The sequence below is a fragment of the Carcharodon carcharias genome, chromosome 18 (genome assembly GCF_017639515.1).
Source record: "Carcharodon carcharias isolate sCarCar2 chromosome 18, sCarCar2.pri, whole genome shotgun sequence".
NCBI classification, from domain to species: domain Eukaryota; kingdom Metazoa; phylum Chordata; class Chondrichthyes; order Lamniformes; family Lamnidae; genus Carcharodon; species Carcharodon carcharias.
Window position 1 is genome coordinate 23,203,239 of NC_054484.1, and position 24,782 is coordinate 23,228,020.

General features: G+C 44.4%; 1 protein-coding gene across 6 annotated transcripts in view; it reads right to left on the reverse strand.

The window, feature by feature from the left end:
- The window catches only part of erg (ETS transcription factor ERG), a 272,948-nt gene that overhangs the window by 9,739 nt on the left and 238,427 nt on the right, over positions 1 to 24,782 (reverse strand). For 5 of the 6 annotated variants that reach the window (XM_041211606.1, XM_041211605.1, XM_041211607.1 and 2 more), the window contains 5 exons: positions 23,828 to 23,979; positions 15,532 to 15,735; positions 6,852 to 6,932; positions 3,674 to 3,745; positions 2,737 to 2,799 (listed from right to left, as the gene is read on the reverse strand). In XM_041211606.1, coding sequence (XP_041067540.1) covers positions 2,737 to 2,799; positions 3,674 to 3,745; positions 6,852 to 6,932; positions 15,532 to 15,735; positions 23,828 to 23,979 — 572 coding nt within the window. The remainder of the gene's footprint in view (positions 1 to 2,736; positions 2,800 to 3,673; positions 3,746 to 6,851; positions 6,933 to 15,531; positions 15,736 to 23,827; positions 23,980 to 24,782) is intronic. The other variant, XM_041211609.1, reaches the window with a different exon arrangement.

Below are 24,782 nucleotides of genomic sequence, written 5' to 3' on the forward strand. Positions count from 1 at the left end.
TGAAGATGCATAGGTGTTTAAGACACGCACACATGGAGCAGGCCTCGCATGGTGAATGACAAAGATAGTGACCACCCACACCCACACAGGCAGTTCACTCTTATACTCAGCGTATAAGCTGACCCCATTTTTGGAGGCTTCAAAGGTCGACTTGTATGCCGACATCTACAGTATTTTGGATGAATGGCAAAAGAGCCAAGGGCAACATGATGCAAGGCTTTTTTATGCAATGAATGGATAGCATCTGGAATGCACTGTCTGGGGGTGTGATGGAGGCAGGTTCAATTGTAGTTGTCAAAATGGAATTGGCTAATTATCTGGAGAAAAAATTTACAGGGCTACAGGGAAAAGGCAGAGAATGGGACTAGCTGAGCTGCTCCTGCAGAAAGCTGGCATGAAGATGAAGGGCCAAATGGCCTTCTTCTACAATGTAATCTTTCTGTGATTCTATGATTCTCTGAAAGACATTGGATCCCAAAAGCAGGCTAGCTATAGAAATACAGAAAATTGCCTGGACAGGTCCTGTCTACAAAAGCAGGACAAATCCAATGTAGCCAATTACTGCCCCAAGTGTCTATTATCAATTATCAGCAAAATGATGGAAGGTTTTGTTGACAGTGCTATCAAGCAGCATTTATACAGCAATAACCTGATCAGTTTTGGTTCCGCCAGGACCACTAGGCTGCAAACCTCCAGACAAACATGATTCAAACATGGAATATAGAGCTGAATTCCAAAGATGAGGTGAGAATCACTGTCCTTGGCATCAAGACAGTCTTTAACTGAATAAAAAGCGCTAGTAAAATTGTAGTAAATCAGAATCAAGGGGAAAACTGGCTGGAGTCATATGTAGTAAAAGAAAGAAAGACTCGCATTTATATAAATGCATCTTTCTTTCATACCTAGTACAAAGGAAGATGGTTGGACGTCAGTCATCTCAGCGCCAGGATATTTCTGCAGGTGTTCCTCAGAGCAGTGTCCTAGACCCAACCATCTTGAGGTGCTTCATCAATGCCTTTCCATCCATTATAAAGTCATGCTGCAGATTGTCATCATCCTCATTGGCTGTCCCTCAATTCGAGGATGATGTCTACTTAGGGTTGCGAGTTTCTGTCATGGGTCTTCATGTGACTGAACAGGCCATTTCTCAACCCACAGATCTTTGGTCACAAGGGGCAGGATGTCCCATGAGGTAGTGGGATCCGGAGTGCAGAATTTGTTTCTTATTCTTTCCTTCTCTGCTGCTGCTCTGCCTCATCATTACCATATTGTGACTCAAAGCAATATGCAGCTTGATGGACAAGTTTCAGCCATTTTGAATGATTGGTAGCAAGCTCCTCCCTCAGGCTGAGGACATTCACTGATGATTACACACTGTACAGTTCCATATGCAATTCTACAATTAGTGAAGCAGTGCATTCCCATGTGCAGCAAGGTCATTCAGACCTTTGTGCCTTGCAAGTGCTAGGCAATGACCATCTCCAACAAAAACGAGGCTAACCACCTCCCCTTGACATCCATTATTGGCATTACACTCATTGAATTCCCCCATCATCAATGAGTTTTAGTTCACATTGACTAGAAATCTAACTGGACCAGCCACATAAATACTGGGGCTATAAAGCAAGCCAGAGACTGGGTATTCTGCAGCAGGTAACTCACCTCCCAGCTCCCCAAAGCTTGTCCAACATCTACAGGGCACAAGTCAGGAGCATGACAGCATACTCTCTGTTACCCAAGGAACTATACAAGACTAAGCAGCCTGCTTGATCAGCACCTCATCCACCACCTTAAACATTCACTCCCTCCACCATCAGCACAATGTGGCTGCAGTGTTTATCATTGACAAGATACATTGCAGCAAATTACCAAGCCTCCTTCAACACCCTCTTCCAAACATGCAACCTCTACTACCAGAGAAACAAGGGAGCACCACTACCTTCAAGTTCTCCTCCAAGTCACACACTATCCTGATTTAGAAATATATCGCTGCTCCTTCAATGCCACTGAGTCAAAATCCTGGAACAGCCTACCCAACTGAGAGGCAGTGCCAAAAATGTTAGAGCCAGACCTGTCAGGAGTGAAATTAGGAAACATTTCTTTACGCAAAGGGTGGTAGCTGTTTAGGGCGCTCTTCCACAAATGGCAATTGACGTTAGATCAATTGTTCATTTTTTAATTGATTTTTTTTCATCAAAGTTATTAAGGACCAGGGGAAAAGGTGGGTATATGGAGTTAGGTCACAGATCAGCCATGATCTCATTGAATTGTGGAGCAGGCTGGAGGGATTTCATGGCTTACTCCTGCTTCTATGTTCCTGTGCTCCTAACAGCACTTGGGAGTAACCTCCACAACACGAACTGTAGCTGTTCAAGAATGCAGATCACCACCACCTTCTCAAGGGCAAATAGGGATGAGCAATAAATGCTGGCCTGGCCAGAAACACCAATTAATGAATTAAAAAAGAAAATTAGAAAAATTCACATTAGTGCAAGAAAGAGGACAATTGTATGAGATTGCGGTTAAGGTACGTTGATGAGGGAGAGTAGAAGGAGCTTTATCGTTTCAATATCTTGATTTGAAATGCTCTGACAGAGTTTCATTCCCTAGCATTAACCTTCAGCACCTTGATGAGCACAGGCTTTACAAACAGCTTGGCTGCTACAACCTCATACTCATTATCTCTGAGAACAAAGGTCTCCTTTGATCAATGCTACAGTAACATAAACTTGTTACCCTTTGGCGGGACTCCAGGATGACTTGTCCACCCTGACCGTCTGGTCGTATCGTAAGCCAAGTCTAAAAATAGAAAGCAGAATGAATGAAATATTCATCAATTAAAAAAAATCTGACAGACTCTCTTGCAGACCACCAGACCTCTGCTGAGCACTGCCTGGTGACAGTCCGAGACATCTGGTGCTAAGAAAACACATCTGGGTTATTCTTTTATGGAATGAAAATGTGGGCAGCTGGTGTTGCAATCAGACTCCAATCCCACCCGAGAGAGAAAAAAATAACTGTTATATTTAACTGTTTCCAGCTAAGGAATTTCCCTCATTACTGCAGCTTTTAGTTTTTGCCCAATACTGTCCTGTTTATTAAATTCCTATAAGCCCACTTAAATCATTTTTTCCTTCAGCTTTCTACAGACTGTGGCCCCCCTCAGTCTTTCCCCCAAGTGGCCATTCTTCGGGTGCACGACTAACATTAAGGGTGGGCTATGCAACTATGAAGAGCATCATAGCCAAGTCCAACCTTGTTTTACACCTCAACATCTGCCAATCCATTTGCCACCAAGGGTCACTGAATAGCAATGATGAATACCAGCTGATCTCCACCCACGCGCTACCACTCCACCCTCCACCTGTTGAACCCAGGGATGCTGAGGCTAATTGCTGGGCCCTCATCTTGACTAAGATCAGAGAAGTTAGTATAAACCAAAGATCAAGCAAAGGCCTTTTAATCTATAATGGCTCAGTACTTTGTCATAGTATGAATTCCGGAGATTATCCTAGAGAACAGAAGGTTTGGTCACCAATGGTGCAGTGAAAGGAGCAAGCAAGTTATATTCTGCTTATATCAGTTATCTAGCTTAAAAACTATAGTAAATGTGTAAAACAATAGTGCAACCCATAGCTGGCTGCTCAGTTATGTTTATATTGTACATTCTTACCTGGTCTTACTGAGAGTCTCTGGGATGGTTCAGGATAAACTGCTGCATTTGGAAAGATGAAAGTTGCACCCCCTAAAGAAAAGAGGAAATCACAGCCATGAAATTGAGTGCTAGAAGAGAACAAAATATTTTTTTTTTATTTGTTCATGGGATCTGGGCATTGCTGGCCAGGCCAGCATCTATTGCCCATCCCTAACTGCCCTTATTTAGAGAGCAGTTAAGAGTCAACCACATTGCTGTGGGTCTGGAGTCACATGTAGACCAGGCCAGGTAAGGACATTAGTAAACCAGATGGGTTTTTACAACAATTGACAATGGTTTCATGGTCATCAGACTTTTAATTCCAGATTTTTATTGAATTCAAATTTCACCATCTGCCATGGTGGGATTCAAACCCAGGTCCCCAGAGCATTACCCTGGGTCTCTAGAATACCAGTCCAGTGGCAATACCACAATGCCACCACCTCCCCCCATCTATAAAAATGTTAACGCTTCATTCAGATCAGTTGTCCTCAGGTTTGACCCCTGGCCTAAATTGACTATTGTTACCACAGAGCCACAGAGCCCTTTTCTCGGAAGGGAAAAATTAGCAGGCTTCCAGATTGCTAATTCATGATCAGCACTGGAAAATATGGATGTGGGTAGGGAGTCTGGAGTGTGTGCAGAGTTTAAGGATTGGTCTGAATGCAATTATGATTTCTGTACAGATACCAATCAGTGGAAATTTTCATGAGCACATTTACAATGGCACAGCATGGAGCAGCCAAAGCAATTCGCAGCTGCAGCAAGGACAGGCTCAGCTGCAAAGGCCTCTTTTAGAGAAGTAGTCCAGCACTGCATCGTCTGCACTGACACCTGAAGAATGGTCACTTGGCTGGGGGTTCTGAGGGCTGCGTCATTTTGTTCAGGGGAACAAGGGTAGGAGCCTGGAGGGGAGAAATAAAAAGAGGTTGTAAAGGTGCCCAGTCAGTCTCTGGTACAACTTGTGCTGTCTGCTCAATTCAACAGAAATGTATAAGGCACAGCAGGTGAATTCCTGCAGTTTGTTGATCAGCATTTTTAGTTTCTCCAAAGAAGCAATTATAAAGAGCAAAAGCTATGCTATATAAGGGGATGACTGATGGAAAAGTTGGGAAAGGGGATTATAATTCAACCGAAATTGATCATTTTTATTCAAAATAAAGAGGTGTAGATCTATTGCAAAAATACTAGGTAAAAGCACAATAGCAGCAGATTTTCAACAGGTTGTATAGAATCTACAGCACAGGTTCAAGTCACTTGGACAAAATAATCTCGGCTGGTGTTTATACTCTACACAAGCCTTCTCCCATGCTAATTGCATCCTCCACCCCAGTTCGATATTCCCTCCTCCCTCATGTATTCACCAAACCTCCCCTTAAACGCATCAATGCCAGTTGCTTCAGTCTCTCCATTTGATAGTGAGTTCTACATTCTCACTGCTCTTTGAGTAAAAAAAATTCTCTTAAATTCTTTACTTAATTGAGCATTAGTTAAAATACCTTTATCCCCATGTTAATGTCTTGTCAATTACATTGTTAAGGTTTGTTAATGTCATGTCAATTACATTGTTAAGTTTATGAGAAACAGGTGATGGGTATTAATTGCCTTTGAGCACTTATAAAGAGGGAGTTGCTGGGACACTTGGGGGGAAATGGGAAGATCTGTAAGACTGAACAAGTCAATAAACTCTCTTGAAAAAAAAAAGAAAGCTCTGTGTCTTGGTTCCAGCTTTACCAATTGGCTTGGATGCTATCAACACCCACTGTTCTGGACTTACCCAGAAGTGGGATCAGTTTTACTATGTCCACCCCATCTTTATCTTTTAAAGATCTTCATTAGGTTTCCTTTTAGTCCCCTGATATTCAGATAAAATAGCCATAACCTGCTCAATTGTTCCTGATAGTTATATCTTCTCAATTCTGGTTATGTAGAATGGAGACCAGAACTGCACACAGTACTCCAGGTTTAGTCTGATCAAGGTTCTGTATAAATATAATATTACCTTTCTCCTTCTGTATTCAATTATTCTAGAATTTAACCCAATACTTTAGCTGCACTTTAAGTCCTTATCAGCTTGTTTTGCTACATTGTGATTTATGTTTGTTAACCCTATTCCATCTATTTCCTCACTTTTAATTGTCTCCAGTTTCCACACTTTGTTAATGATGTTCTGTATATTGCTATACATGGATATTAATATGCCCTTAGTTTTGAATATGTGGGGTGGTACCTAACCTTCTACCATAATGTAAGATTAGTGGAAAAGCTGGAGAAATGGCATATATGGCTCTTTGCAGCCATTTACAGCTTTACCGGGAGGGTGGGTAATCCTTAATTTCCAGGAAAGTAGCAGCAAGAGGACAGAAGAAAGAGAAGGAAATCCATGGCCAATCACTTGTCTTTGTAGGCAGGCCAAAAACTGATCAGACCACAAAGAGCGATTTTTGTCACCATCTTTTGCACTGGTTGAAAATGAGCCAGTCCCATCAGGATAACAGTGATACTCTGTAGACACCTTAAAACTGATCCTAGCACAATACCACACACTAGACTGAACTTCCAGATTTATACAAATTGCAAGGACATCGCAAACAAGATGAACAAACGTGGAATATGTGTCCTGCCTACAACATTGGTGCTAGATCGATGTCAAACAATCACAATTTCTGGAAAATGCTCTCACTAATCCTTTTTCCACTTCCCTCCTGTGGCACACACCAATTGCCCAAGAAAATGCAAGTGCAAAAGCCCCATTTCCCCAACCGCTGCCAGTACCATTTTGTAAACAATTACTTGGCGATGCACAAGTGAAACCTGACTACCCTTGCTCCCTGCAACACAGCACCTCGCCTCACCTCTGCAACTGTAATAATCTGGCAGAAATGTAAAAAATGATAGTTAGGGGGAATTTGTGGGGACCTATCTAGGTCCTTCCATTCCATGCCTCACCATTGCAACTGTTTTGTGGCTTCCATTTGTATATGAGGAAGAGGGAATGAGCCAGAAGGATCTCGCTAAGCATTTAGGGTCTTGCATTTTTGGGCAGTGCTAATATTTCCAGTTATGGTTTATTATGTAATTTACTCATGTTGGGAGGTGGGGGGAACGGGTGGCAGGGTAAAAGTCTGTGGATGACAGCTCAGCTTTAATATATTACCTGTGTTTCTGGCGTGCATCAGACGTGGTGAGTTTTGCAAGGCTTTATCGACATCATCTGAAGTCAAATGAGGAAGTGGTGCTGCAAAATAGGAAATGATTTGATTCAACAGTCACCAAAACATTAACCTATTGAAAAGTGACAGTTACAAAGGAAGATGTTTGTGCCAACGATTAAAAAAAGTTCTGGTCTGTGAAAGAATTGGCTCAACAGGGCCTTTCAGTCATCCTGTGGTTCAGTTGGGGACACTCGTGCCTCTGCGGCAGAAGGTTGTAGGTTCAAGTCCCTCTCTAGGGCTTGAGCACAAAAATTCATAGCTAACACTTCAGTGCAGTACTGAGGGAGTGCTGCACTATAAGAGGTTCAGTCATTTAGATGGGAATTTAAACCAAAGCCCTGTCAACCCTCTCAGGTGGGCAGAAAGGATCCTGCGGTACTATTCTGAATTAGAAGAGGAGTTATCTCTGGTGTCCTGGCAAATATTTATTCCTCAATGAAGCTCACAAAAGCAAATTATCTAGTCATTATCACATTGCTGTTTGTGGGAGCTTGCTGCATGCAAAATGTCTGCCAAATTTCCTACATTACAACAGTACTTACATTTCGAAAGTACTTCATTGGTTGTAAAGTGCTTTGGGACACCCTGAGGCCATGAAAGGCATTATATAAATGCACGTCTTTCTTTTAAGTCTTTCTGAAGTAACAACGTCCAATTTTCTACCATTGCCAAATCAGAAATGGTTATTGTGCCATTTCGCAAAGCTCTACTTCTACGTCGTAATGCCACCTGAATGAGCTGGTACTGTTGATTAGCACTTGGTGAGGGAATAAAAATAATCCACTCTTTTTAAATTGGGCAGCCTAGCTGAAGGGCCAAGATCCTTTGTCAAAACCACTGGGACTGAGAAAAATAGAAGAGGTGCCAAATATAAAGCAGGGAGTAATGATTAGGTGGCACTAAGATTTGGGTTTTTAAAGTTTGCAGGTAAAAGGAGGGAAAGGGTTCCCAAGTTTTAAGGTCCTACGAAAGAATGAGTTGAAATAATTAGGAGATGATGCATTGAATCTTCATTTCAAGAGGTGCAAGATGAAGCTGAAAGATTCTTAGGGAATTTAGCAGGCTTAATACTCATCCGATCAACAAAACAACTAGATTGCAGTACTATCTAGGCAGAATTGTTGCTTATCAGTTGGAGGAAGTCCTGTTTCGACAATAAGATGATCATGTCAGCCTGCACCTTGAGTACTGTGTCCACTCCTAGTCAATGAGACACAGGGAGACACAAGTTCTGGAGGTCATGCTGAGAAAATTTATAATGTTAATCAATATCACTAGAGGACTGAATATGAGGACAAACTGGAGAAACGTGGTACTTTCAGCCTTGAGAGGAGATGAGGATGCAAGTACCTTATCAATAAATAAAGGGGGCATAGGTTCAAACTCGATAAAGGTTAATTTATGCAGATAGCAGGAAGTTCTATATTTAACCAGTTTGTAACGTGTGGGCAAGCTGATGAAGGCAAAAACCCTGGAATCTGCAGGGAACCATTAGATGCAGTGATGAACAGATACTCTCTGGATGGATGAGTTAGGATGGATTGATTATAGCCTTGTGGTACCAAGGACTGGCACCATGTTTTCAAATAAGTTCCTCTCCCATGATATTGCTGCAGATTCCATTGCTCTGCTTACCTCCCATACATCCCAACTCAAGGTTTATCCAAGAGACAGGTCACCCATTTCAAACAGGGGAATTCCGGGCGGCTTATATCACTGGCAACAGCCCTCAACTCTCAATTAAATCCAGCAGGAGTAGTTGGGAACGTGGGGCGCTGGAATAAAGGATGGGTGGGGAGGTGCGGGGTCATATTCGGGCAGATCACAGGCTAGCAATGGTTTTTGGGAGTGCTGTGGAGCTGGGAGGACCACCCTTGCTCCTGATGGCTCCACATCCAGTTGAATAAAGAAAAACATACCTTTTCAGCGACAGCCACTTCTCACACACTAGGGGAAAACCAGAAGAATGTCTGAAAACATTCCCTGACCAATTTAGCTGTGGACCGAACAGAGTGCTGAATTCACCACCACTTGGCCTGTTTAATGTTAGTAAAATGTATGCAAAACTAAATAATTTCTACCTCAGGTATTCCTGTCAAAGATGTAACACAGCAAGTGATCGCCCCAGAAAGCTGAATAAAGTTACTTTTTACAGCTTTACGTGAACCAGGAGTTCCTGTTCCTTCCATTTCCTCAGCACTCCAAGGGTCTCTGCTGAAAAGCAAATTCCCTATCATGATCCCCGCCATTGCACCCCCCCCCCCCCTCCTGATCACCTACCTCATGGCAGGTAAGTAGCCCATAATTGATGTGTTTAAAATAGGTCACCTATCTCTCAAGGCATGACAAAGGCTGACTGCCCCTTTAAATCATTGCAACAAGGCCAAGGCCCAAATGCTGGAAGGGTTCAAGCCTCCTAATTTGTCTGTCTGCCTATCACACCTAACAACAGGCCATAGCTAACCTCTAACCCAATGTCTCAGAGACAGACAGATTACAACTTATTTGTCATCAGGTTTATTGATGTAACCATATTAGACAGTAAAACAATCAATCACTTTAAACAATTAACAACTGTCTTGATAAGTCCCCGCTGACAAAACGCTGTCTGTAGCCATTTATATTCAATACTGCCATAGAGGTGTACTCTCCACTAATGATACGCAACCAATAAAGGAAGATGGTGGCATGACCTCTGTACCAATAAGCGAGCGACACAGTTGAGTATGACACTCTGGCACTGCAGTATTCCAATGTTAGTAAGTCCAGCTTCCATTCGGGGTGAACCTACTTTTGGAATTCATCCTTCAGTAATTCTGGGGTTCAACTGGCTTTAGTCACAGAATCACAGAATCTCACATTGCAGAAGAGGCCCTTCGGCCTATTGAGTCTGCACCGACACGTGAGAAACACCTGACCTACCCACCTAATCCCATTTACCAGCACTTGGCCCATAGCCTTGAATGTTATAATGTGCCAAGTGCTCATCCAGGTACTTTTTAAAGGATGTGAGGCAACGTCCGTTCACCACCCTCCCAGGCAGTGCATTCCAGACCGTCATCACCCTCCAGTTAAAAAGTTTTTCCTCACATTCCCCTAAACATCCTGCCCCTCACCTTGAACTTATGTCCCCTTGTGACTGACCCTTCAACTAGGGAGAACAGCTGCTCCCTATCCACCCTGTCCGTGCCCCTCATAATCTTGTCTACCTCAATGAGGCCGCCCCTCAGTCTTTGCTGCTCCAACGAAAACAACCCAAGTTTATCCAACTTTTCTTCATAACTTAAGTGTTTCATCCCAGGCAACATCCTGGTGAATCTCCTCTGCACCCCCTCTAGTGCAATCACATCCTTCCTATAATGTGGCGACCAGAACTGCACACAGTACTCCAGCTGTGGCCTCACCAAGGTTCTATACAACTCCAACATGACCTCCCTACTTTTGTAATCTATGCCTCGATTGATAAAGGCATGTGTCCCATATGCCTTTTTCACCACCCCACAAAAATGCCCCTCTGCCTTCAGAGATCCACGGACACGCACGCCAAGGTCTTTTTGTTCCTCAGAACTTCCTAGTGTCATGCCGTTCATTGAATACTTCCTTGTCAAATTACTCCTTCCAAAGCGTATCACCTTACACTTTTCAGGGTTAAATTCCATCTGCCACTATCTGCCCATTTGACCATCCCGTCTATATCTTCCTGTAGCCCAAGGCACTGAACCTCACTGTAAATCACCCAGCCAAGCTTTGTGTCATCTGCAAACTTACTAATCCTACCCCCAACGTAGTCATCTATGTCATTTATATAAATGACAAATAATAGGGGACCCAGCACAGATCCCTGTTTTACGCCACTACCACTGATGTGAGACGCACTGGCCTGTCGTTCCCTGGCTAATCTCTACAAACCTTCTTAAATAGAGGAACCACATTAGCTGTTCTCCAGTCCTCTGGCACCTCCCCCGTGGCCAGAGAGGAATTAAAAGTTTGGGTCAGAGCACCTGCGATCTCCTCCCTTGCCTCCCTCAGCAGTTTGGGACACAAATGATCTGGACCTGGAGATCTGTCCACTTTTAAGCCTGCCAACACCCCCAATACCTTGTCAGTCTCTATATCAATTTGCTTAAGAACCTTGCAGTTTCTCTCCCCAAGTTCAATACCTTCATCCTCATTCTCCTGGGTGAAGACGGATGTGAAGTATTTATTCAACACTCTAGCGATGTCCTCTGGCTCCACCCATAGATTGCCCCCTTGGTCCCTTATGGTCCCTACTCTTTCCCTGGTTATCTTCTTCCCATTGATATATTTATAGAATATCTTGGGATTTTCGCTTCTTTTACCAGCCAGAGCTTTCTAATATCCCCTCTTTGCTCTCCTAATTGCTTTCTTAAGCTCCACCCTACACCGTCTGTACTCCACTAATGTCTCCGCTGATTTGCTTCCCTTGTACCTGCTAAAAGCCTTTCTTTTCCTTCTCATCGTAACCTGAATATCTCTGGTCATCCATGGTTCTCTGGGCTTGTTACTCCTTCCTATCACCCCAGAGGGAACATGTTGAGCCAGTACCCTCCCCTTTTCCTTTTTGAACACCCCCCACTGTTCCTCTGTAGATTTCCCCACAAGTAACTGTTCCCAATCTACCTGCCTTATTTTACTAAAATCCACTCTCCCCCAATCCAAAACATTTTTTTGCAACTTGTTGATTTCTTTGTCCATAAGAACCTTAAACTGTACTATGTTGTGGTCGCTATCGCTAAAATGCTCCCCCACCACCACCTCAGCCACCTGTCCGGCTTCATTCCCCAGAATTAGGTCCAGCAATGCACCGTCCCTTGTTGGACCCTTTACATATTGACATAAAAAGTTCTCCTGTACACATTTCAAGAAATCCACTCCATCCAAGCCCTTAACACCATGTCTATCCCAATTAATGTTGAGAAAGTTGAAATCACCTAATATAATTACCCTATTGTTATTGTTTTTGCACACCTCCGCAAATTGTGCACATATTTGCTCCTCAATTTCCCACTGACTATCTGGGGTTCTATAATAAACTCCTAACATGTGGCTGCTCCTTTTTTATTCCTAAGCTCTACCCACAAAGCTTCATTCAATGCCCCCTTCAAGATACCATCTCTCCTTACTACAGTAACTGACTCCTTATCCAATAATGCAATGCCTCCTCCTCTTTTGCCCCCTCCCCTGTCTTGCCTGAAGATTCTATATCCTGGAACGTTGAGCTGCCATTCCTGCCCCTCCCTCAACCAGGTCTCAGTGATGGCTACTATATCACAATGCCACATGTCAATCCTCGCCCTTAACTCATCTGTTTTATCTGTAATACTCCTGGCATTAAAGTAGAGACCATCCAGCCTTGCCTTACTCCCTTGAAACTTAATGCAGCTGTACTCCCTCTGATTTGATTGTTTTACTGTATTATGATGCGTCCCTATTCTGCTAACATTCTGTGTCCCCTCCCCCTGACGAATTAGTTTAAACTCCTCCCAACAGCACTAGCAAACCCGTCCGCAAGGATGTTAGTCCCGCTTTGGTTCAGATGTAGACCGCCCCGCTTGTACAGGTCCCAGCGATCCAGGAATTTAAAACCCTCCCTCCTACACCAACTCTTAAGCCACGTATTCATCTGTGCTATTCTCCTATTTATGAGCTCGCTAGCACGTGGCACTGTCCTAAAATCAGGATGCTGAAGCATGAATAGGAATAAGCATCAGTGCAATAAATAGTGCTGCGCCCTTCCTCTCAGCTATTTATTTCTGCACTCCATATCACTTCCAATCTTTGACATTAATACAAATCATTGCAGGAAGGAGCTTTCTTTAGATCAGTTTTACTGAGCATTTTACAGCTCACGTCAGGCAATTAAAATGCATGGAAATATAATAGACTTGGGAGCCTGCATCTCAATGTGTGTGATGGAGCTGTGCAACTTACCATGGAGAAACCAAATAATTAGCAGCCAATTTAACTAAGTAACTCCATAATGTTTGTGGCCATGTAAGCTTCATTCGGAACTGCGGCCTAGAAACTCATCAACACTGTCTTTCTGACACTAAACGACTTCTAAGCCACCAAATTGGCAGACAGGATCCAGCTGATTATGAGATGCGTCATATTGGTAAAGGTCAAAATATTGGCATGCAGTGCTCAAACCTGAAAACGGGCTTAAGGCCCTTTGCCAACGGGCACCCAAACCCCAACTACCAGATTGCTTTGCCCTGAGGCAGCGACACCAGCATCAGCCACATTCAGGAAAACCAGGCCTACATAGGGGCCAACAGATGGTTCTTAAAGGGATTGCCTGTTAGGCCACAGCCAACAAAGTAAGTGTTTAAAATTTACTAACCTGAATGTGCAGCTTGGAGAAGCACATGAAGGCCACATCGAAAGAATGCAGGCTCTGCCAGTCACCAAACCCCACCCCGATCACTTCTACGTCCTCCATCCCCACTCCTTGTGCCCAAGCTCACCATTGCTCCCCATCACCAGCTACTGCTGCCTCCCCCCACCACCACTATCTCATGCTCTGACCATCCCTACCTTCCAAACCAGTCATTCCTCCCTTTCCAACTGGCTCCCTTCCTGAGTGCCTGCTTCATCATTTACTCAAGGTCTGTCACACCCCAGGATTTCTGGGCCTGCATGTGTCGCCAAGACAGAGATGGCCTAATCTGGATAATGATACATATTCAATATAAAATTTCAGTATTTATAAATTTTGTAAGACACCAGCCTTGCAGCCTGTGATACAATTTATGTCACGCCCCACTCTACATACAATAGTTATTTTCTGCCCTGCATTACCTCAATGGTTTAACCATGTCATTTCCTAATCTTATTACTTGTTATGCAGCTATTTTGTAGAATGGACAAAAATGGAAGCTCTAAAAAATAATTTTGGAAAAGTCAATGTCTCATTGAGTAAATACACTCGCTGGTGTGTTACATATAACATATGAAACATAACAGACGGGAAAAGACCCTCTGCTCAATCCAACATTTCCCACACAACAGTAAAGCCTTGTTTTTGTATTCTTTCATGGGATGTGAGCATCGCTAGCAAGGCAGCATTTGTCGGTCATCCCTATTGGCCCCTAATGCATGTACTCTCCAACCTACCCACAACTATGTGATCTCCTGGGACAAGGGAGAGAAACAAATAACAACCCAGGCCAAATAGAGGAATGAAATCTGGAAACTTCTTCTCCACCATTGAGAAAAGTTATGGAGATGTACTGACCAGAAAGACCTAAGCTGGCCCATTGTCAGTACTTGAATTATGCATTTCTAACCATGGTTTTAGAAGCAGTTGTTGCAGTTTACTCTGAGCTGGGAAGGGAAAAGATCCAGTAAAAACCTAGTGATACTGTATTTGTGTGGGTTTCAGGTAAAGACAGAGAGTGGTTAGATGGTCAAGTTGATAGATGAACTTGATACCAATGGGGTGGCTGAGGCAATTGGTATAGACACCTTTAAGAGGAATCTGGACAAGGGGGAAATGAATAGAATGTTACGCTGATTGGTTTAGATGTTATATGCTGGAGGAGGCATGTGTGGAGCATAAACACCAGCATGGACCTTATGGCCAGAAGGCCTATTTCTGCTCTGTAAACTCTACATATTTCTCATGTTACGCCCTCTGGCCTTTCCTTCGTGCTGAATAGCCTGTAGCCTCTCACTCTCTAGGCTACATATTAAGGATGTCCTCTTGGCTAACACACAGAAGAACAACTGAAGAGACATGGAACTGTATCCTAGCGTGAGTTAGTTCCTTCAGCAGAGCTGAGCAAAAAAACCAAGATGGAAAAAAAAGGAAGCATGGGTGTTTCAAGAAACTATTAGAGGGAGTTTTTTTGTGCAAAGACCATAGAATCTTATTGCAAACCACTGTTAATTGTATCTTAACATCCACATTACAATTCGTTTGAGCGTTAACTTTCCAACTGACAATCAAAGCAATAGAAGCAAGGACTGAAAATGATGGAAATACTCAGCAGGTCAGGCAGTATCTGCAAAGGAAGAAAAGGTGTTTTAAGCCTAGCCCTTCGTTGGAACTGTGAAGAATGGGATAGATTGTCTGATAGTGGAAACTGCATGATAGTGGATTGACTTCAATGGAAAAAATACGGGAGAAATGTAAAGCAATTGGCTATCACTTATTTTACAGTATTGCAGAAAGATAGGATCTACTTCACTCAGTTTTGAAGGACATTGTTTTGTATTCGTTTACAGGATGTGGGCATTGCTGGCTAGGTCAACATTTATTGCCCATCCTTAATTGTCCTTGACAAGATGGTAGTTAGCTGCCTTCTTGAACCGCTGTTGCCCATGTGGTGTCTGTACACCCATAATGCTGTTAGGCCTTAGACCTTTTCATAGTGGTTTGTTACCATTGAGTGCCTTGCCACACCATTTCAGGAGGCAGTTAAGAATCAATAACATCGCTTTGGGTCTATAGTCACATCTACCTCAGACTAGTTAAAGATAGCAAATTTTCTTCCTTAAAGGACATTAGTGAACTGGATGGGTTTTTATGGCAATTGGTATTTTCATGGTCACCAGTAATGATAGCAGCATTTTATTTCAGATATAATGTGTGCTTACTCTCTCTGAGGTAGTGCAGGTGTGACAGGAGGATGTCGGCATTGTAGCTTGGGGTGAGACGCTGAAAATCCTCTTTGGTCATTTTGCATAGCTCCTTCCCATCAATATTCTGGAAGAGTGACACGTTGACATCGATCAAGCTATATTCCTTCACTGCCCATTCCAGCCACTGCCTCACGTGATCTGTGGACCATAGTGTAGGATCTATATGTAGGCGGGAGGGAAGTGGGTGGTTGAGAGAAAGAAAACACATGTGTTAACAATGTTATCTTGGAGCAGTGAGTGAGCTTTACTTGGCACCTAACCATTTTATACCTGACTTTAGTGCTTCATGCTGATACTGAGCACTTGAATTAAAACTGTTCCATTCGCTACACTAAGATCCTCACCTTAACGAGTACAAACATTGCAAAGAAGTTAATAAAATTGGTCAATTATGTGGCCACTGACTGAGTTTGAGTGTTCCTAAAATAAATGCTGGGAAGCCCCAAATTTGCACAGAGCACACTGGAAGAGAACGGGGGAAGGTATCTCTTCTCTCCCTCCCCTTCAGTCCACAGATGTGTGCCGTTTCACCAACACAGTTTCCAGGAAGGCCTGGAAAAGCTGTTCTATCCCATTTGTTCATCATCTCCACCCTTCTCTACCAACAAATCCAAGCATAAATATCAGTTGGGACAGAGATTAGAACTTGCTTGCTCTAGTTCAGAGTCAGTTTTGTAGGATCTATGGCACCCAAGTGTTAACCAGGGAAAGAAAGTGAATAGACAGTGATATCCATGCAGGTAATATCCCTTTACTAAAACGCTTCTTGCAAAGGGAAGTTTCAAGGAAGCAGGCGCCTCTTAAAAGCTGAAATGTGAACTCATGCGACCAAAAACATTTTGCGCTTTTTTATGGGTCTCTTCTGTAGTGTAAGGGTCTGGCACACCCAGGATAAAGGTGAGATTGAATACAACACTCCCCACACAGGGCAGGATTTTCAGATCGTCAGGCGGGCGCAGAGGGTGGGCCCAGGAGCAGTCGGGAAATGGCCCACCTCCCAATTAATGGGGGTGGGAGGAGGGTGAGTGCAAAAGTCTGTGCCTGCGCAGGGGGGGGGGGCGCACTTCAGGGAGCTGAAGAATTTTAAACCAATGAACAAAGTTTTAAAAAATCCGGAAATAATGTACACAAATCGGACTCACTCATCTTAACATGTAAGTTTGAAAAATTCTGCCTAAACATGTTTATTCTTTTTATTTAATTACGGAAACCTCATCCCGCCTGTGGGTGAGGTTTCCTAAAAAAGTCCAAAGGCCACCTCACCGATTTGCCCGTCTGCCAACCGTAACATTGGACGGGCAGCGGAAAATACAGCTGTAATTGATTAATGGCCTTAATAGGTCTTTTAATTGTCGGCGGGTGCGCTGCCGACTCTCACGCGCACTCCCCAACCGAAATATCGCACAATGATGTCATTGCGCGCTATTTCATACTCAGGCATGTTGGGCGTGTGCCCACACACTGAGCGGAAAATCCCACCCATAGTAATGTAAGAAGACACATGACCTAGGTCATTGTGGTGCTGAGCAGAGCCGTGTTAAGACCTAGACATGGAGATAGCTCCTTGCCTGTACCCTTCACTGTGTATATGTATATAGTTACAAGTAGTTATTAAAGACTTGCTGTTAACATACAGCAGACAACAAAGACTTCTTTAACAGACATGTTCTATAAACAACACCATCCCAACATGGTGGCAGCTCAGGATCAAAAACCCTCAACCTCACAGGAATGCTGAAAGACTGAGAAAAGGAAAAATTTCAATGGAAATTCTGGCCTGAGAGAAGTTCCCAATTGAAGCTGAAGATGCTGAGAAAATTCACCAGAGAAAGCTCCTTAGAAAAGAGCCTGGAAGCTGAATGCAGAGATTTTACTGCAGCAGAAGACTCTACAGAATCTCCTTTGGAAGTCCAGCTTCAGCATGCAGATTCCAGAGCCTGCAAGAGTGAGCTAAATCTTTTTAAGTTTCAGGCTGCAGCTAGTCCTGAGAACCCCTTTTGCCAATCCAGAGTCAGAAGCATCATTTGAGCGAAAGTCGTCACTAAACCTGATTCCCAGCTCCAAGCCTCAACAGGTGGCTTCTGAGTTCCAAATAAAAGAAAGATTAATTAAATTACTCAGCCTCTTTGGAACATAAAACAGCAAGACTGCGTTGAATTTTAATGCCTCGCTACTTGCGACAATAAATTCGCTGAACGAAATAAGTTGGCAGACAGCCAACCCATGTAGCCATTGTTAAAAATTCTTTTCCAGAAGCACGCCACTGGCATTTTGTAGATCCCGCCAAAGCTGGCAAAAGTGGGAAATCCTTTGTACTGCAGTGAATGGCGACACCATCTTGAAAGCCTGTAAGGTCTTAAACTGTACCCACACCTTAAGCATCCTTAACATGGATCCACCATCCCACACTTCCAACTCCACTTGGCCCAAGGCCCAGACCAGTCATGAAATTGGGGTCTTTGGGGAAAAATATTTTTAAGTGACAGGATTGCTCCCGACTTCAGCAAAAATTATGCCGACTTGCAAGCAAAAGATGATCTAACCCTAGACAAAGCAATCTGGATAGTTAGACTGTCTGAGCTACACCGAGCAACACAGTACAATGCTAAAGGGAGAGAACACAACATTGGGCAGAAGCCAACCCTCAGTCCAGCTTATCTGGTCAGAAAGGCGCCGGGATAATCCAAGTCAGGGAAAACAATTCCTGAACTGCTCAGCAGAGTGACCTTGCAGTGCGAAGCATCCTCACAGGAGAGATCAGTGTCCTACATGTACAGCCCAGTGCTTCCGCTGCAGCAGGAAGGGACATTTTGGCAAACTGCGCAAGTCAAAACCCCAGCGCCACACAGATAGCCCAAAGGTAATCCACAAGGTCGGGATCAAAAACCCAGAAGACATACAGGGTGAGTTCAAAGATTGTGGTTCTTCATTTTGGAATGTTGACATCCTGGTAAATGGTCATCTAACAAATTTTAAAGTTGACTCAGGTGCCAGTGTGACAGTCCAGTCAGATGAGGAACCATAGATCAAAGACCTCCAGCTTCAAACAACAGACACTTCACTTCACTTCACGTGACGGGGGGACTCTGCCTTCCAGACATGGGCACCCTGCAGGCAACTCTGAGGTATAAGAACAAAATGATCTAAACAACCCTCATTGTCGTCCACAACCAGGACTACTCTCTATTAAGCTGCAGCACCTGTATCAAACTCAACCTCTTGCAACAGATTGACAAGGTCAACCGATAAAAGGCCTGGCTCCAAATACAGACATGAGTTGCCAAAGCTCTTCACAGGACTAGGCCGCCTGGAAAATGCGTACAGGATTTCGCTCAGGGATGATGCTTAACCACCTTTTCACTCCATGGAAAGTTGCCCAGCCTCTCGTGAAGAAAGGACAGCAGCAGCTGGACAAGATGGTGAAAATGGGAGTCACCTCCCCATCAAACAAGTTACAGCATGGTGCTCCAAGATGGTCCCAGTCCTAAAAATGAGCGGGTCCCTCCACACCTGTGTTGACCTGACACAGTTTAACAAGGCCGTAGCCAAGGAGGTCTATCCTGTGTCCTCAGTGAATGAGAGCCTCATTAAGCTCTCCAGGAGCATGGCGCTTTCCAAACTTGAAGCTAACAGTGGTTTCTGGCAGCTTCTCCTCGATGAGGGCTCCCTGCCTCCAACCACATTATTACTCCTTTTGGCAGATTTTACTTCAACCATCTGCCCTTTGGGATCACGTCAGCGCCAGAGATATCCCAATGCACAATGGCTGACACTTTGCAGGGCTTTCAGGGGGTCATTTGTCTCATGGAGGATGCCTTGGTTCACGGAGTCGCAGTGGAAGAGCATGAGGAGAGACTCAAAGTCTTGGAGTGACTGCAGGAGGCAGGGCTGGTGTTGAATGACAAATGCGAATTCACCAAGTCCCCCATTCAGTTCCTGGGCCATGTCATCAGCAACAAAGTGGACCCACAAAAAAACCAAGGCAATCGCTGACTTCTGCACCCCTGCCTCTGTCCCCGATCTCCAGCATCTCCTGGGGATGGTAAACTTGCTGGCGGTTTTTACCTAACTTGGTGTAGGATAAGAGTATTTAGCAGAGTAAGGGTTAATGGTGAACTGGAGAACAGTACTGCCCACATAGTGATGTAGAGAGTCACATGATAATAGACGGCCTGTGGAAAATAATCTGGGAGGAGCCAGCATGTAGCCAGCACCCATGCATGGCAGTGTCTGGGTTATGTACATAGCTATGGGTTAACAATAAATGGTTTATGTTCAACCATACCAGCCTCCAGACCGCTCTGTGAAGCACCAAACAATCTTTTCAACACTTGGCACAGGTCACAGAACCGTTGAGACACCTGCTCAAGAGAAATCAAGCGTGGTACTGGGATTCCCAGCAAGAGCAAGTGTTCACTCGCATCAATGTGATGCTGCTCTCCACTGGCGTTCTGCCCCAGTACAAAGCAGACCTGCCCGTCAGGGTGGTCCTCTTTCAGGAGCAACTGGGTGGCAGTTGTCCACCCTCCCACTGCACTTCCAGAGGGCTGTTGGACATGGGGGCAAGATACGCCATCATCGACAGGGAAGCTCTTGCAGTCACACGGGTATGGAAGAAGTTTTCTGACCACATCATCAGCCTCAAGATTACAATCAAGATGGACCATAAACCACTGGCCTCCTTGTTGAACAAGAAAGATATGCAAAGGTGCCTCATAGAATCCAGAGATTTCACCTACGTCTTGTGAGATTCACCTATGAGACTGTTTACATCCAAGGAAAAAAATCAGACAATGGCAGCCACACTTTCAAGGGTGACCGTGGGCCTCAAGACAAAACAGGATGCCGGCTTTGTCGCAGCACTCAAGGCCTACTCCCGTGCCACCACCATGCACCTGCCGGCAACCATACCTAAGCTCCAGCAGATCCACCAGGAGCAACTCCTTAATGAAGAGTCCACCCCTAACTGCATCTACTACCAACAAGGGTGGCCTCGACAGAGACCAAACGGAGTTGCAGCTAAAACGTGGTTTGAGCAGCAGAATCACTTTACAGTCACGGACGACCTCTTGGTCAAAGATGGACAGCTGGTCACCCTAGCCTCCCTGTGACCAGATGTCCTTCAAGAGATACATCAAGGTCATCTGGGCATCGCCAAGTGCGAGGTACGGGCTCAATCCACCGACTGGTGGCCGGGCACCTCCAAAGCGATAGAACAGATCATCGAGAACTGCCAGCTTTGTGCGTTCTACTGCCAGGACCAAAGGGAGTCATTCACTCCCACACAATCCCCCAGCAGGCCTTGGGAGAGGGCGGGTGCAGACCTCTCTGTTTACAATGGCAAATCCTTCCTGATTGTGATGGACGACTTCTCTAGATTGGTGGAGGTAAAACAGTTTCATATGACCACCACAGAGACAGTCATCAAAGCACTAAAAGAGACGTTTATGAACCATGGCGTCCCGGACAAGCCCTTATCCGATAATGGCCCACAATTCTCTAACGCATGCTTCACACATTTCGCAGCCACAAGCAGCTTCCACCACAGCACCAGCTCCTCATGATACCTGCAGTCAGAACGGTGAGGCGGAATGAGGGACATGTATGGTGAAAGCCCTCCTGAAGAAAAATGAGAAGTTCCTCACCACACTGCTCACTTACAGGCCAACCCCTTACTGTGTGACCTGACCCATCCGAGCTGCTGATGGGCAGGAAACTTCGCACACAACTTCCGATCCTGCCAAAAAAACTCATACCAGGGTTGGTAGCCAAGGGCTACCAGGACATACAAGCAAGAGAGCAGTCCTACTGGCGGAAGCAATCTCCAGCAGAAGGCACCACACCAGACACTTGGCACAGCTGCAGCAGGGTGACAATGTCTGGATCCCGGACAGCGTGAGACAAGGATCGCATCTCCGATGGAATAAAGGCCAACCCCAGTGCAACCAGACTGGCAAGGCAGAGGGCACCATCCGACAAATCAGGAAGAGTCTCCACCCTCTCCCATGGTGGAGGAGTATCAATGATGATATTTAAATGCCAGCCAAACTTCCAAACCAACAGTAAGAACCAGAGCTGACAGAGCCTACCACTCCTCCAACAGAATGGCAAATGAGATGTGGAAAAATTATAAGGCCTCCAGGCTGCCTGAATCTCTAAATTAAAGGGCTTGAAATGGGGGAGATGGTATAATGAGAATGTTGTAATGATGCTAATACAGTCATAGCAATAATGTTGGAATAGCATTAAGATAGTAACAAGTTAAATGCATAAGACTAATAACAATGTAAGACATGAAGTAGACTAGTGTAACTCCATATCCATGGGATAGAGACTTGGGGGGAGGTATAGTATAAGGGTCTGGCACATACAGGGTTAACGTGGGACTGAATACAATACTGCCACACAGTGATGTAAGAAGACATAGGGCAGGATTTTACATCCATAGGTGGGTGCGCGCCTGACCCAATTGGGTGTAAAACCTGGCAGGATGATGATTACCGTATATATGTATACAGTTACAAGTAGTTAATAAAGACTTGCTGTTAACATACAAAAGACCACAAAGACTTCTTTAACACACGCCAGCCCATCATCTTCCAGAATCTCATTGACTTGAAAAATATCGCCAACATTTTTCATTTCAAACCAGGTAAAAGTGACAGTGACTAGGAAACGATCCTCCAAAAAGAGTTTGGACTATTATTCTGTGTACTTCAATGGATGGAATGTTGTCCATGGTGAAAAATCAGCTGTTGAATTGTTACAACGCTGTTCACGCTGATGGTATAGGCCAATTTCACCTCAATTAAGGTCTCTCGCGCAGCGATGAAATTTGGATGAATTAGAAATAAGCAACTGTCTCAGGGTTGCTGTGCCAAATGACACAGGAAAGTCACTCATGATGTATATCGAACAGCTGATACATGCCTGCCAAATTTCTGTTCCCATCAAAATGGAAAATTATTGCCTCTGTCTCTTCTTCGCCAAAGGTACGTATTGTTTGAGGAATTATTAAAAGCAATTGGCATCAGTATTTGGTACCAAATAGAGATGAGTCAGCCCATGAACCTTGCACTTACACTACAGATAGGGCCTATGTGTTTGCCTTCAACCATCTTTCCTTCCCTCCACACCCACCATCTCGTCCCCCTCCAAACACACGTACACATGTTCTCTCTCACTACAGAAATCCTTTCCATAAGCAGTCAACAGAAACCTATTTGAATTTATCATTTACTATGTAATGCCACTACAAGGCAAAAAAGACAGAAGAAAATTTGACAGCAGCACACAATGACTTCCAAGAAGCTTGACACCGTCCAGGACAAAGCAGCCCGCTTGATTGGCACCACATCCACAAACATTCACTCCCTCCACTACCGATGCACAGTAGCAGCAGTGTGTACCATCTATAAGATGCTCTGTAGGAATTCACCAAGGCTCCTTAGGCAGCACTTTCCAAATCCACGACCACTACCACCTAGAAGGACAAGGGCAGCAGATAGATGGCAACACCACCACCTGGAAGTTCCCCTCCAAGTCACTCACCATCCTGACTTGGAAATATATCACCATTCCTTCACTGTCGCTGAGTCAAAATCTTGTAACCCCCTCCCTAACAGCACTGTGGGTGTACCTACAGCACGTGAACTGCAGCGGTTCAAGAAGACAGCTCACCACCTCTTTCTCAAGGACAACTAGGGATGGGCAATAAATGCTGGCCCAGCCAGCAAAATGCACATCGCGTGAATGAATAAAAAAAATGATCCCAAGTCCTGGTTTTGCTACAATTTAGATGCAAGGGAAACCTGGGAAATCCTGTTTCCATGCAGCCTCACACTTTTACAATGTGTTGGGAGAAGCACAGGGTGCCCATCACTTCATCTGGTCATGTGGGTCCTTCCTCAGATTATTGCATTGCTCTAGCCTTGATACCAAAGCCCACTCTCTGTCCTCTTGCACCAAGGGCACAGGTAGGGAATGCAAAACAACTGGAATTGCGTTAGTCACCTGTCATGCACCCCACCACATAATCAGTTCCTCTGACTACAATAGATCTGATTATCAGGCATGTCATATGATGGCAAATATGATCCCACCTATTTTGCATCCTTGTTCATGTCTAACTTCATCCCTCTCCACACCCCCTGAATATTGGACTATTTCTAGTTTTGTGTTTGTTTCTGTGGTTGTCAGTTCTGCAAGTTAACAGCGACAAGCAAAAAAAAGCATCCTTTCAAATAATTACCTGCTGGCACAATCACTCTCCGCTCATTAGTTGTCATGTTGGGAGGTGGCACGTGCTTCTCCTCCATGTAGCTGCTGTAGCTCATTGGAATGCTGTCCGAACTGCTGACCATCTTCCCTGCTTTCGCTATGCTGCAGTGTTCTGGCGAATTTCTGTGCAAGTTAAAAGGTTACATGAAAATCAATGGAATATTTACGAGCCAAATGCAGGTGTTATGTAGCTGGGGCACCTGGGGGTGGCTGCGAGAGAGAAGGAGCTTGGCATTGTGCAAGACCATATAGCCCTTCATAATCTCACACACACACACTTTAGTGTTAAACAGAATGAATGTTTTATTACGTGGTGTGCATTTCACATCCCTTTAAAACAACAGATGCATTGCATAAAATTCTGTGTAGGGGGTTCTTTTGGCAGAACAAAATGTTAGTGATTTGGGGTCTGCGCAGGGCACTAAACAATTTAACGAGACTACTTTTAGCACAGGCAACATGAGATGCAGAGATCAGTTTTTGGGCCGGTGAAACAGAAATTCATTGATCAGAATGAATAGGCTCCCTACCCGAGTGTCAATTTGACAACACGCTTTCAAAGTATGGCTGTTATCAGTAACTGCGCCATCTTGTTATCCATTTTATGACCAAGCTCTAATTCTAACCACCACTAATGAGAAAGGGGGTATGTGGGAAGTTCAAATAGCAACAGCTTAGTGCTCACTTTGCCCACTCAACACTCACTCTTCATACTGTTTTAGCAGGGATACTTCAAGCAGCTCTCGGGACTCTCATCCCAGACAGGGTGAGATCCTCACTAACATGCAATAGTGGGGGTCTGGTGATGTCGATCAATCAACTCCCCGCCATGATTTTTAGGTCACATTGTGTGGCTGGCACCCGGTAATGGCTCCACCAGGCACCAAGGCAGCAGCTAGGCCCAGACTAAGGCCAAGAACGTATAA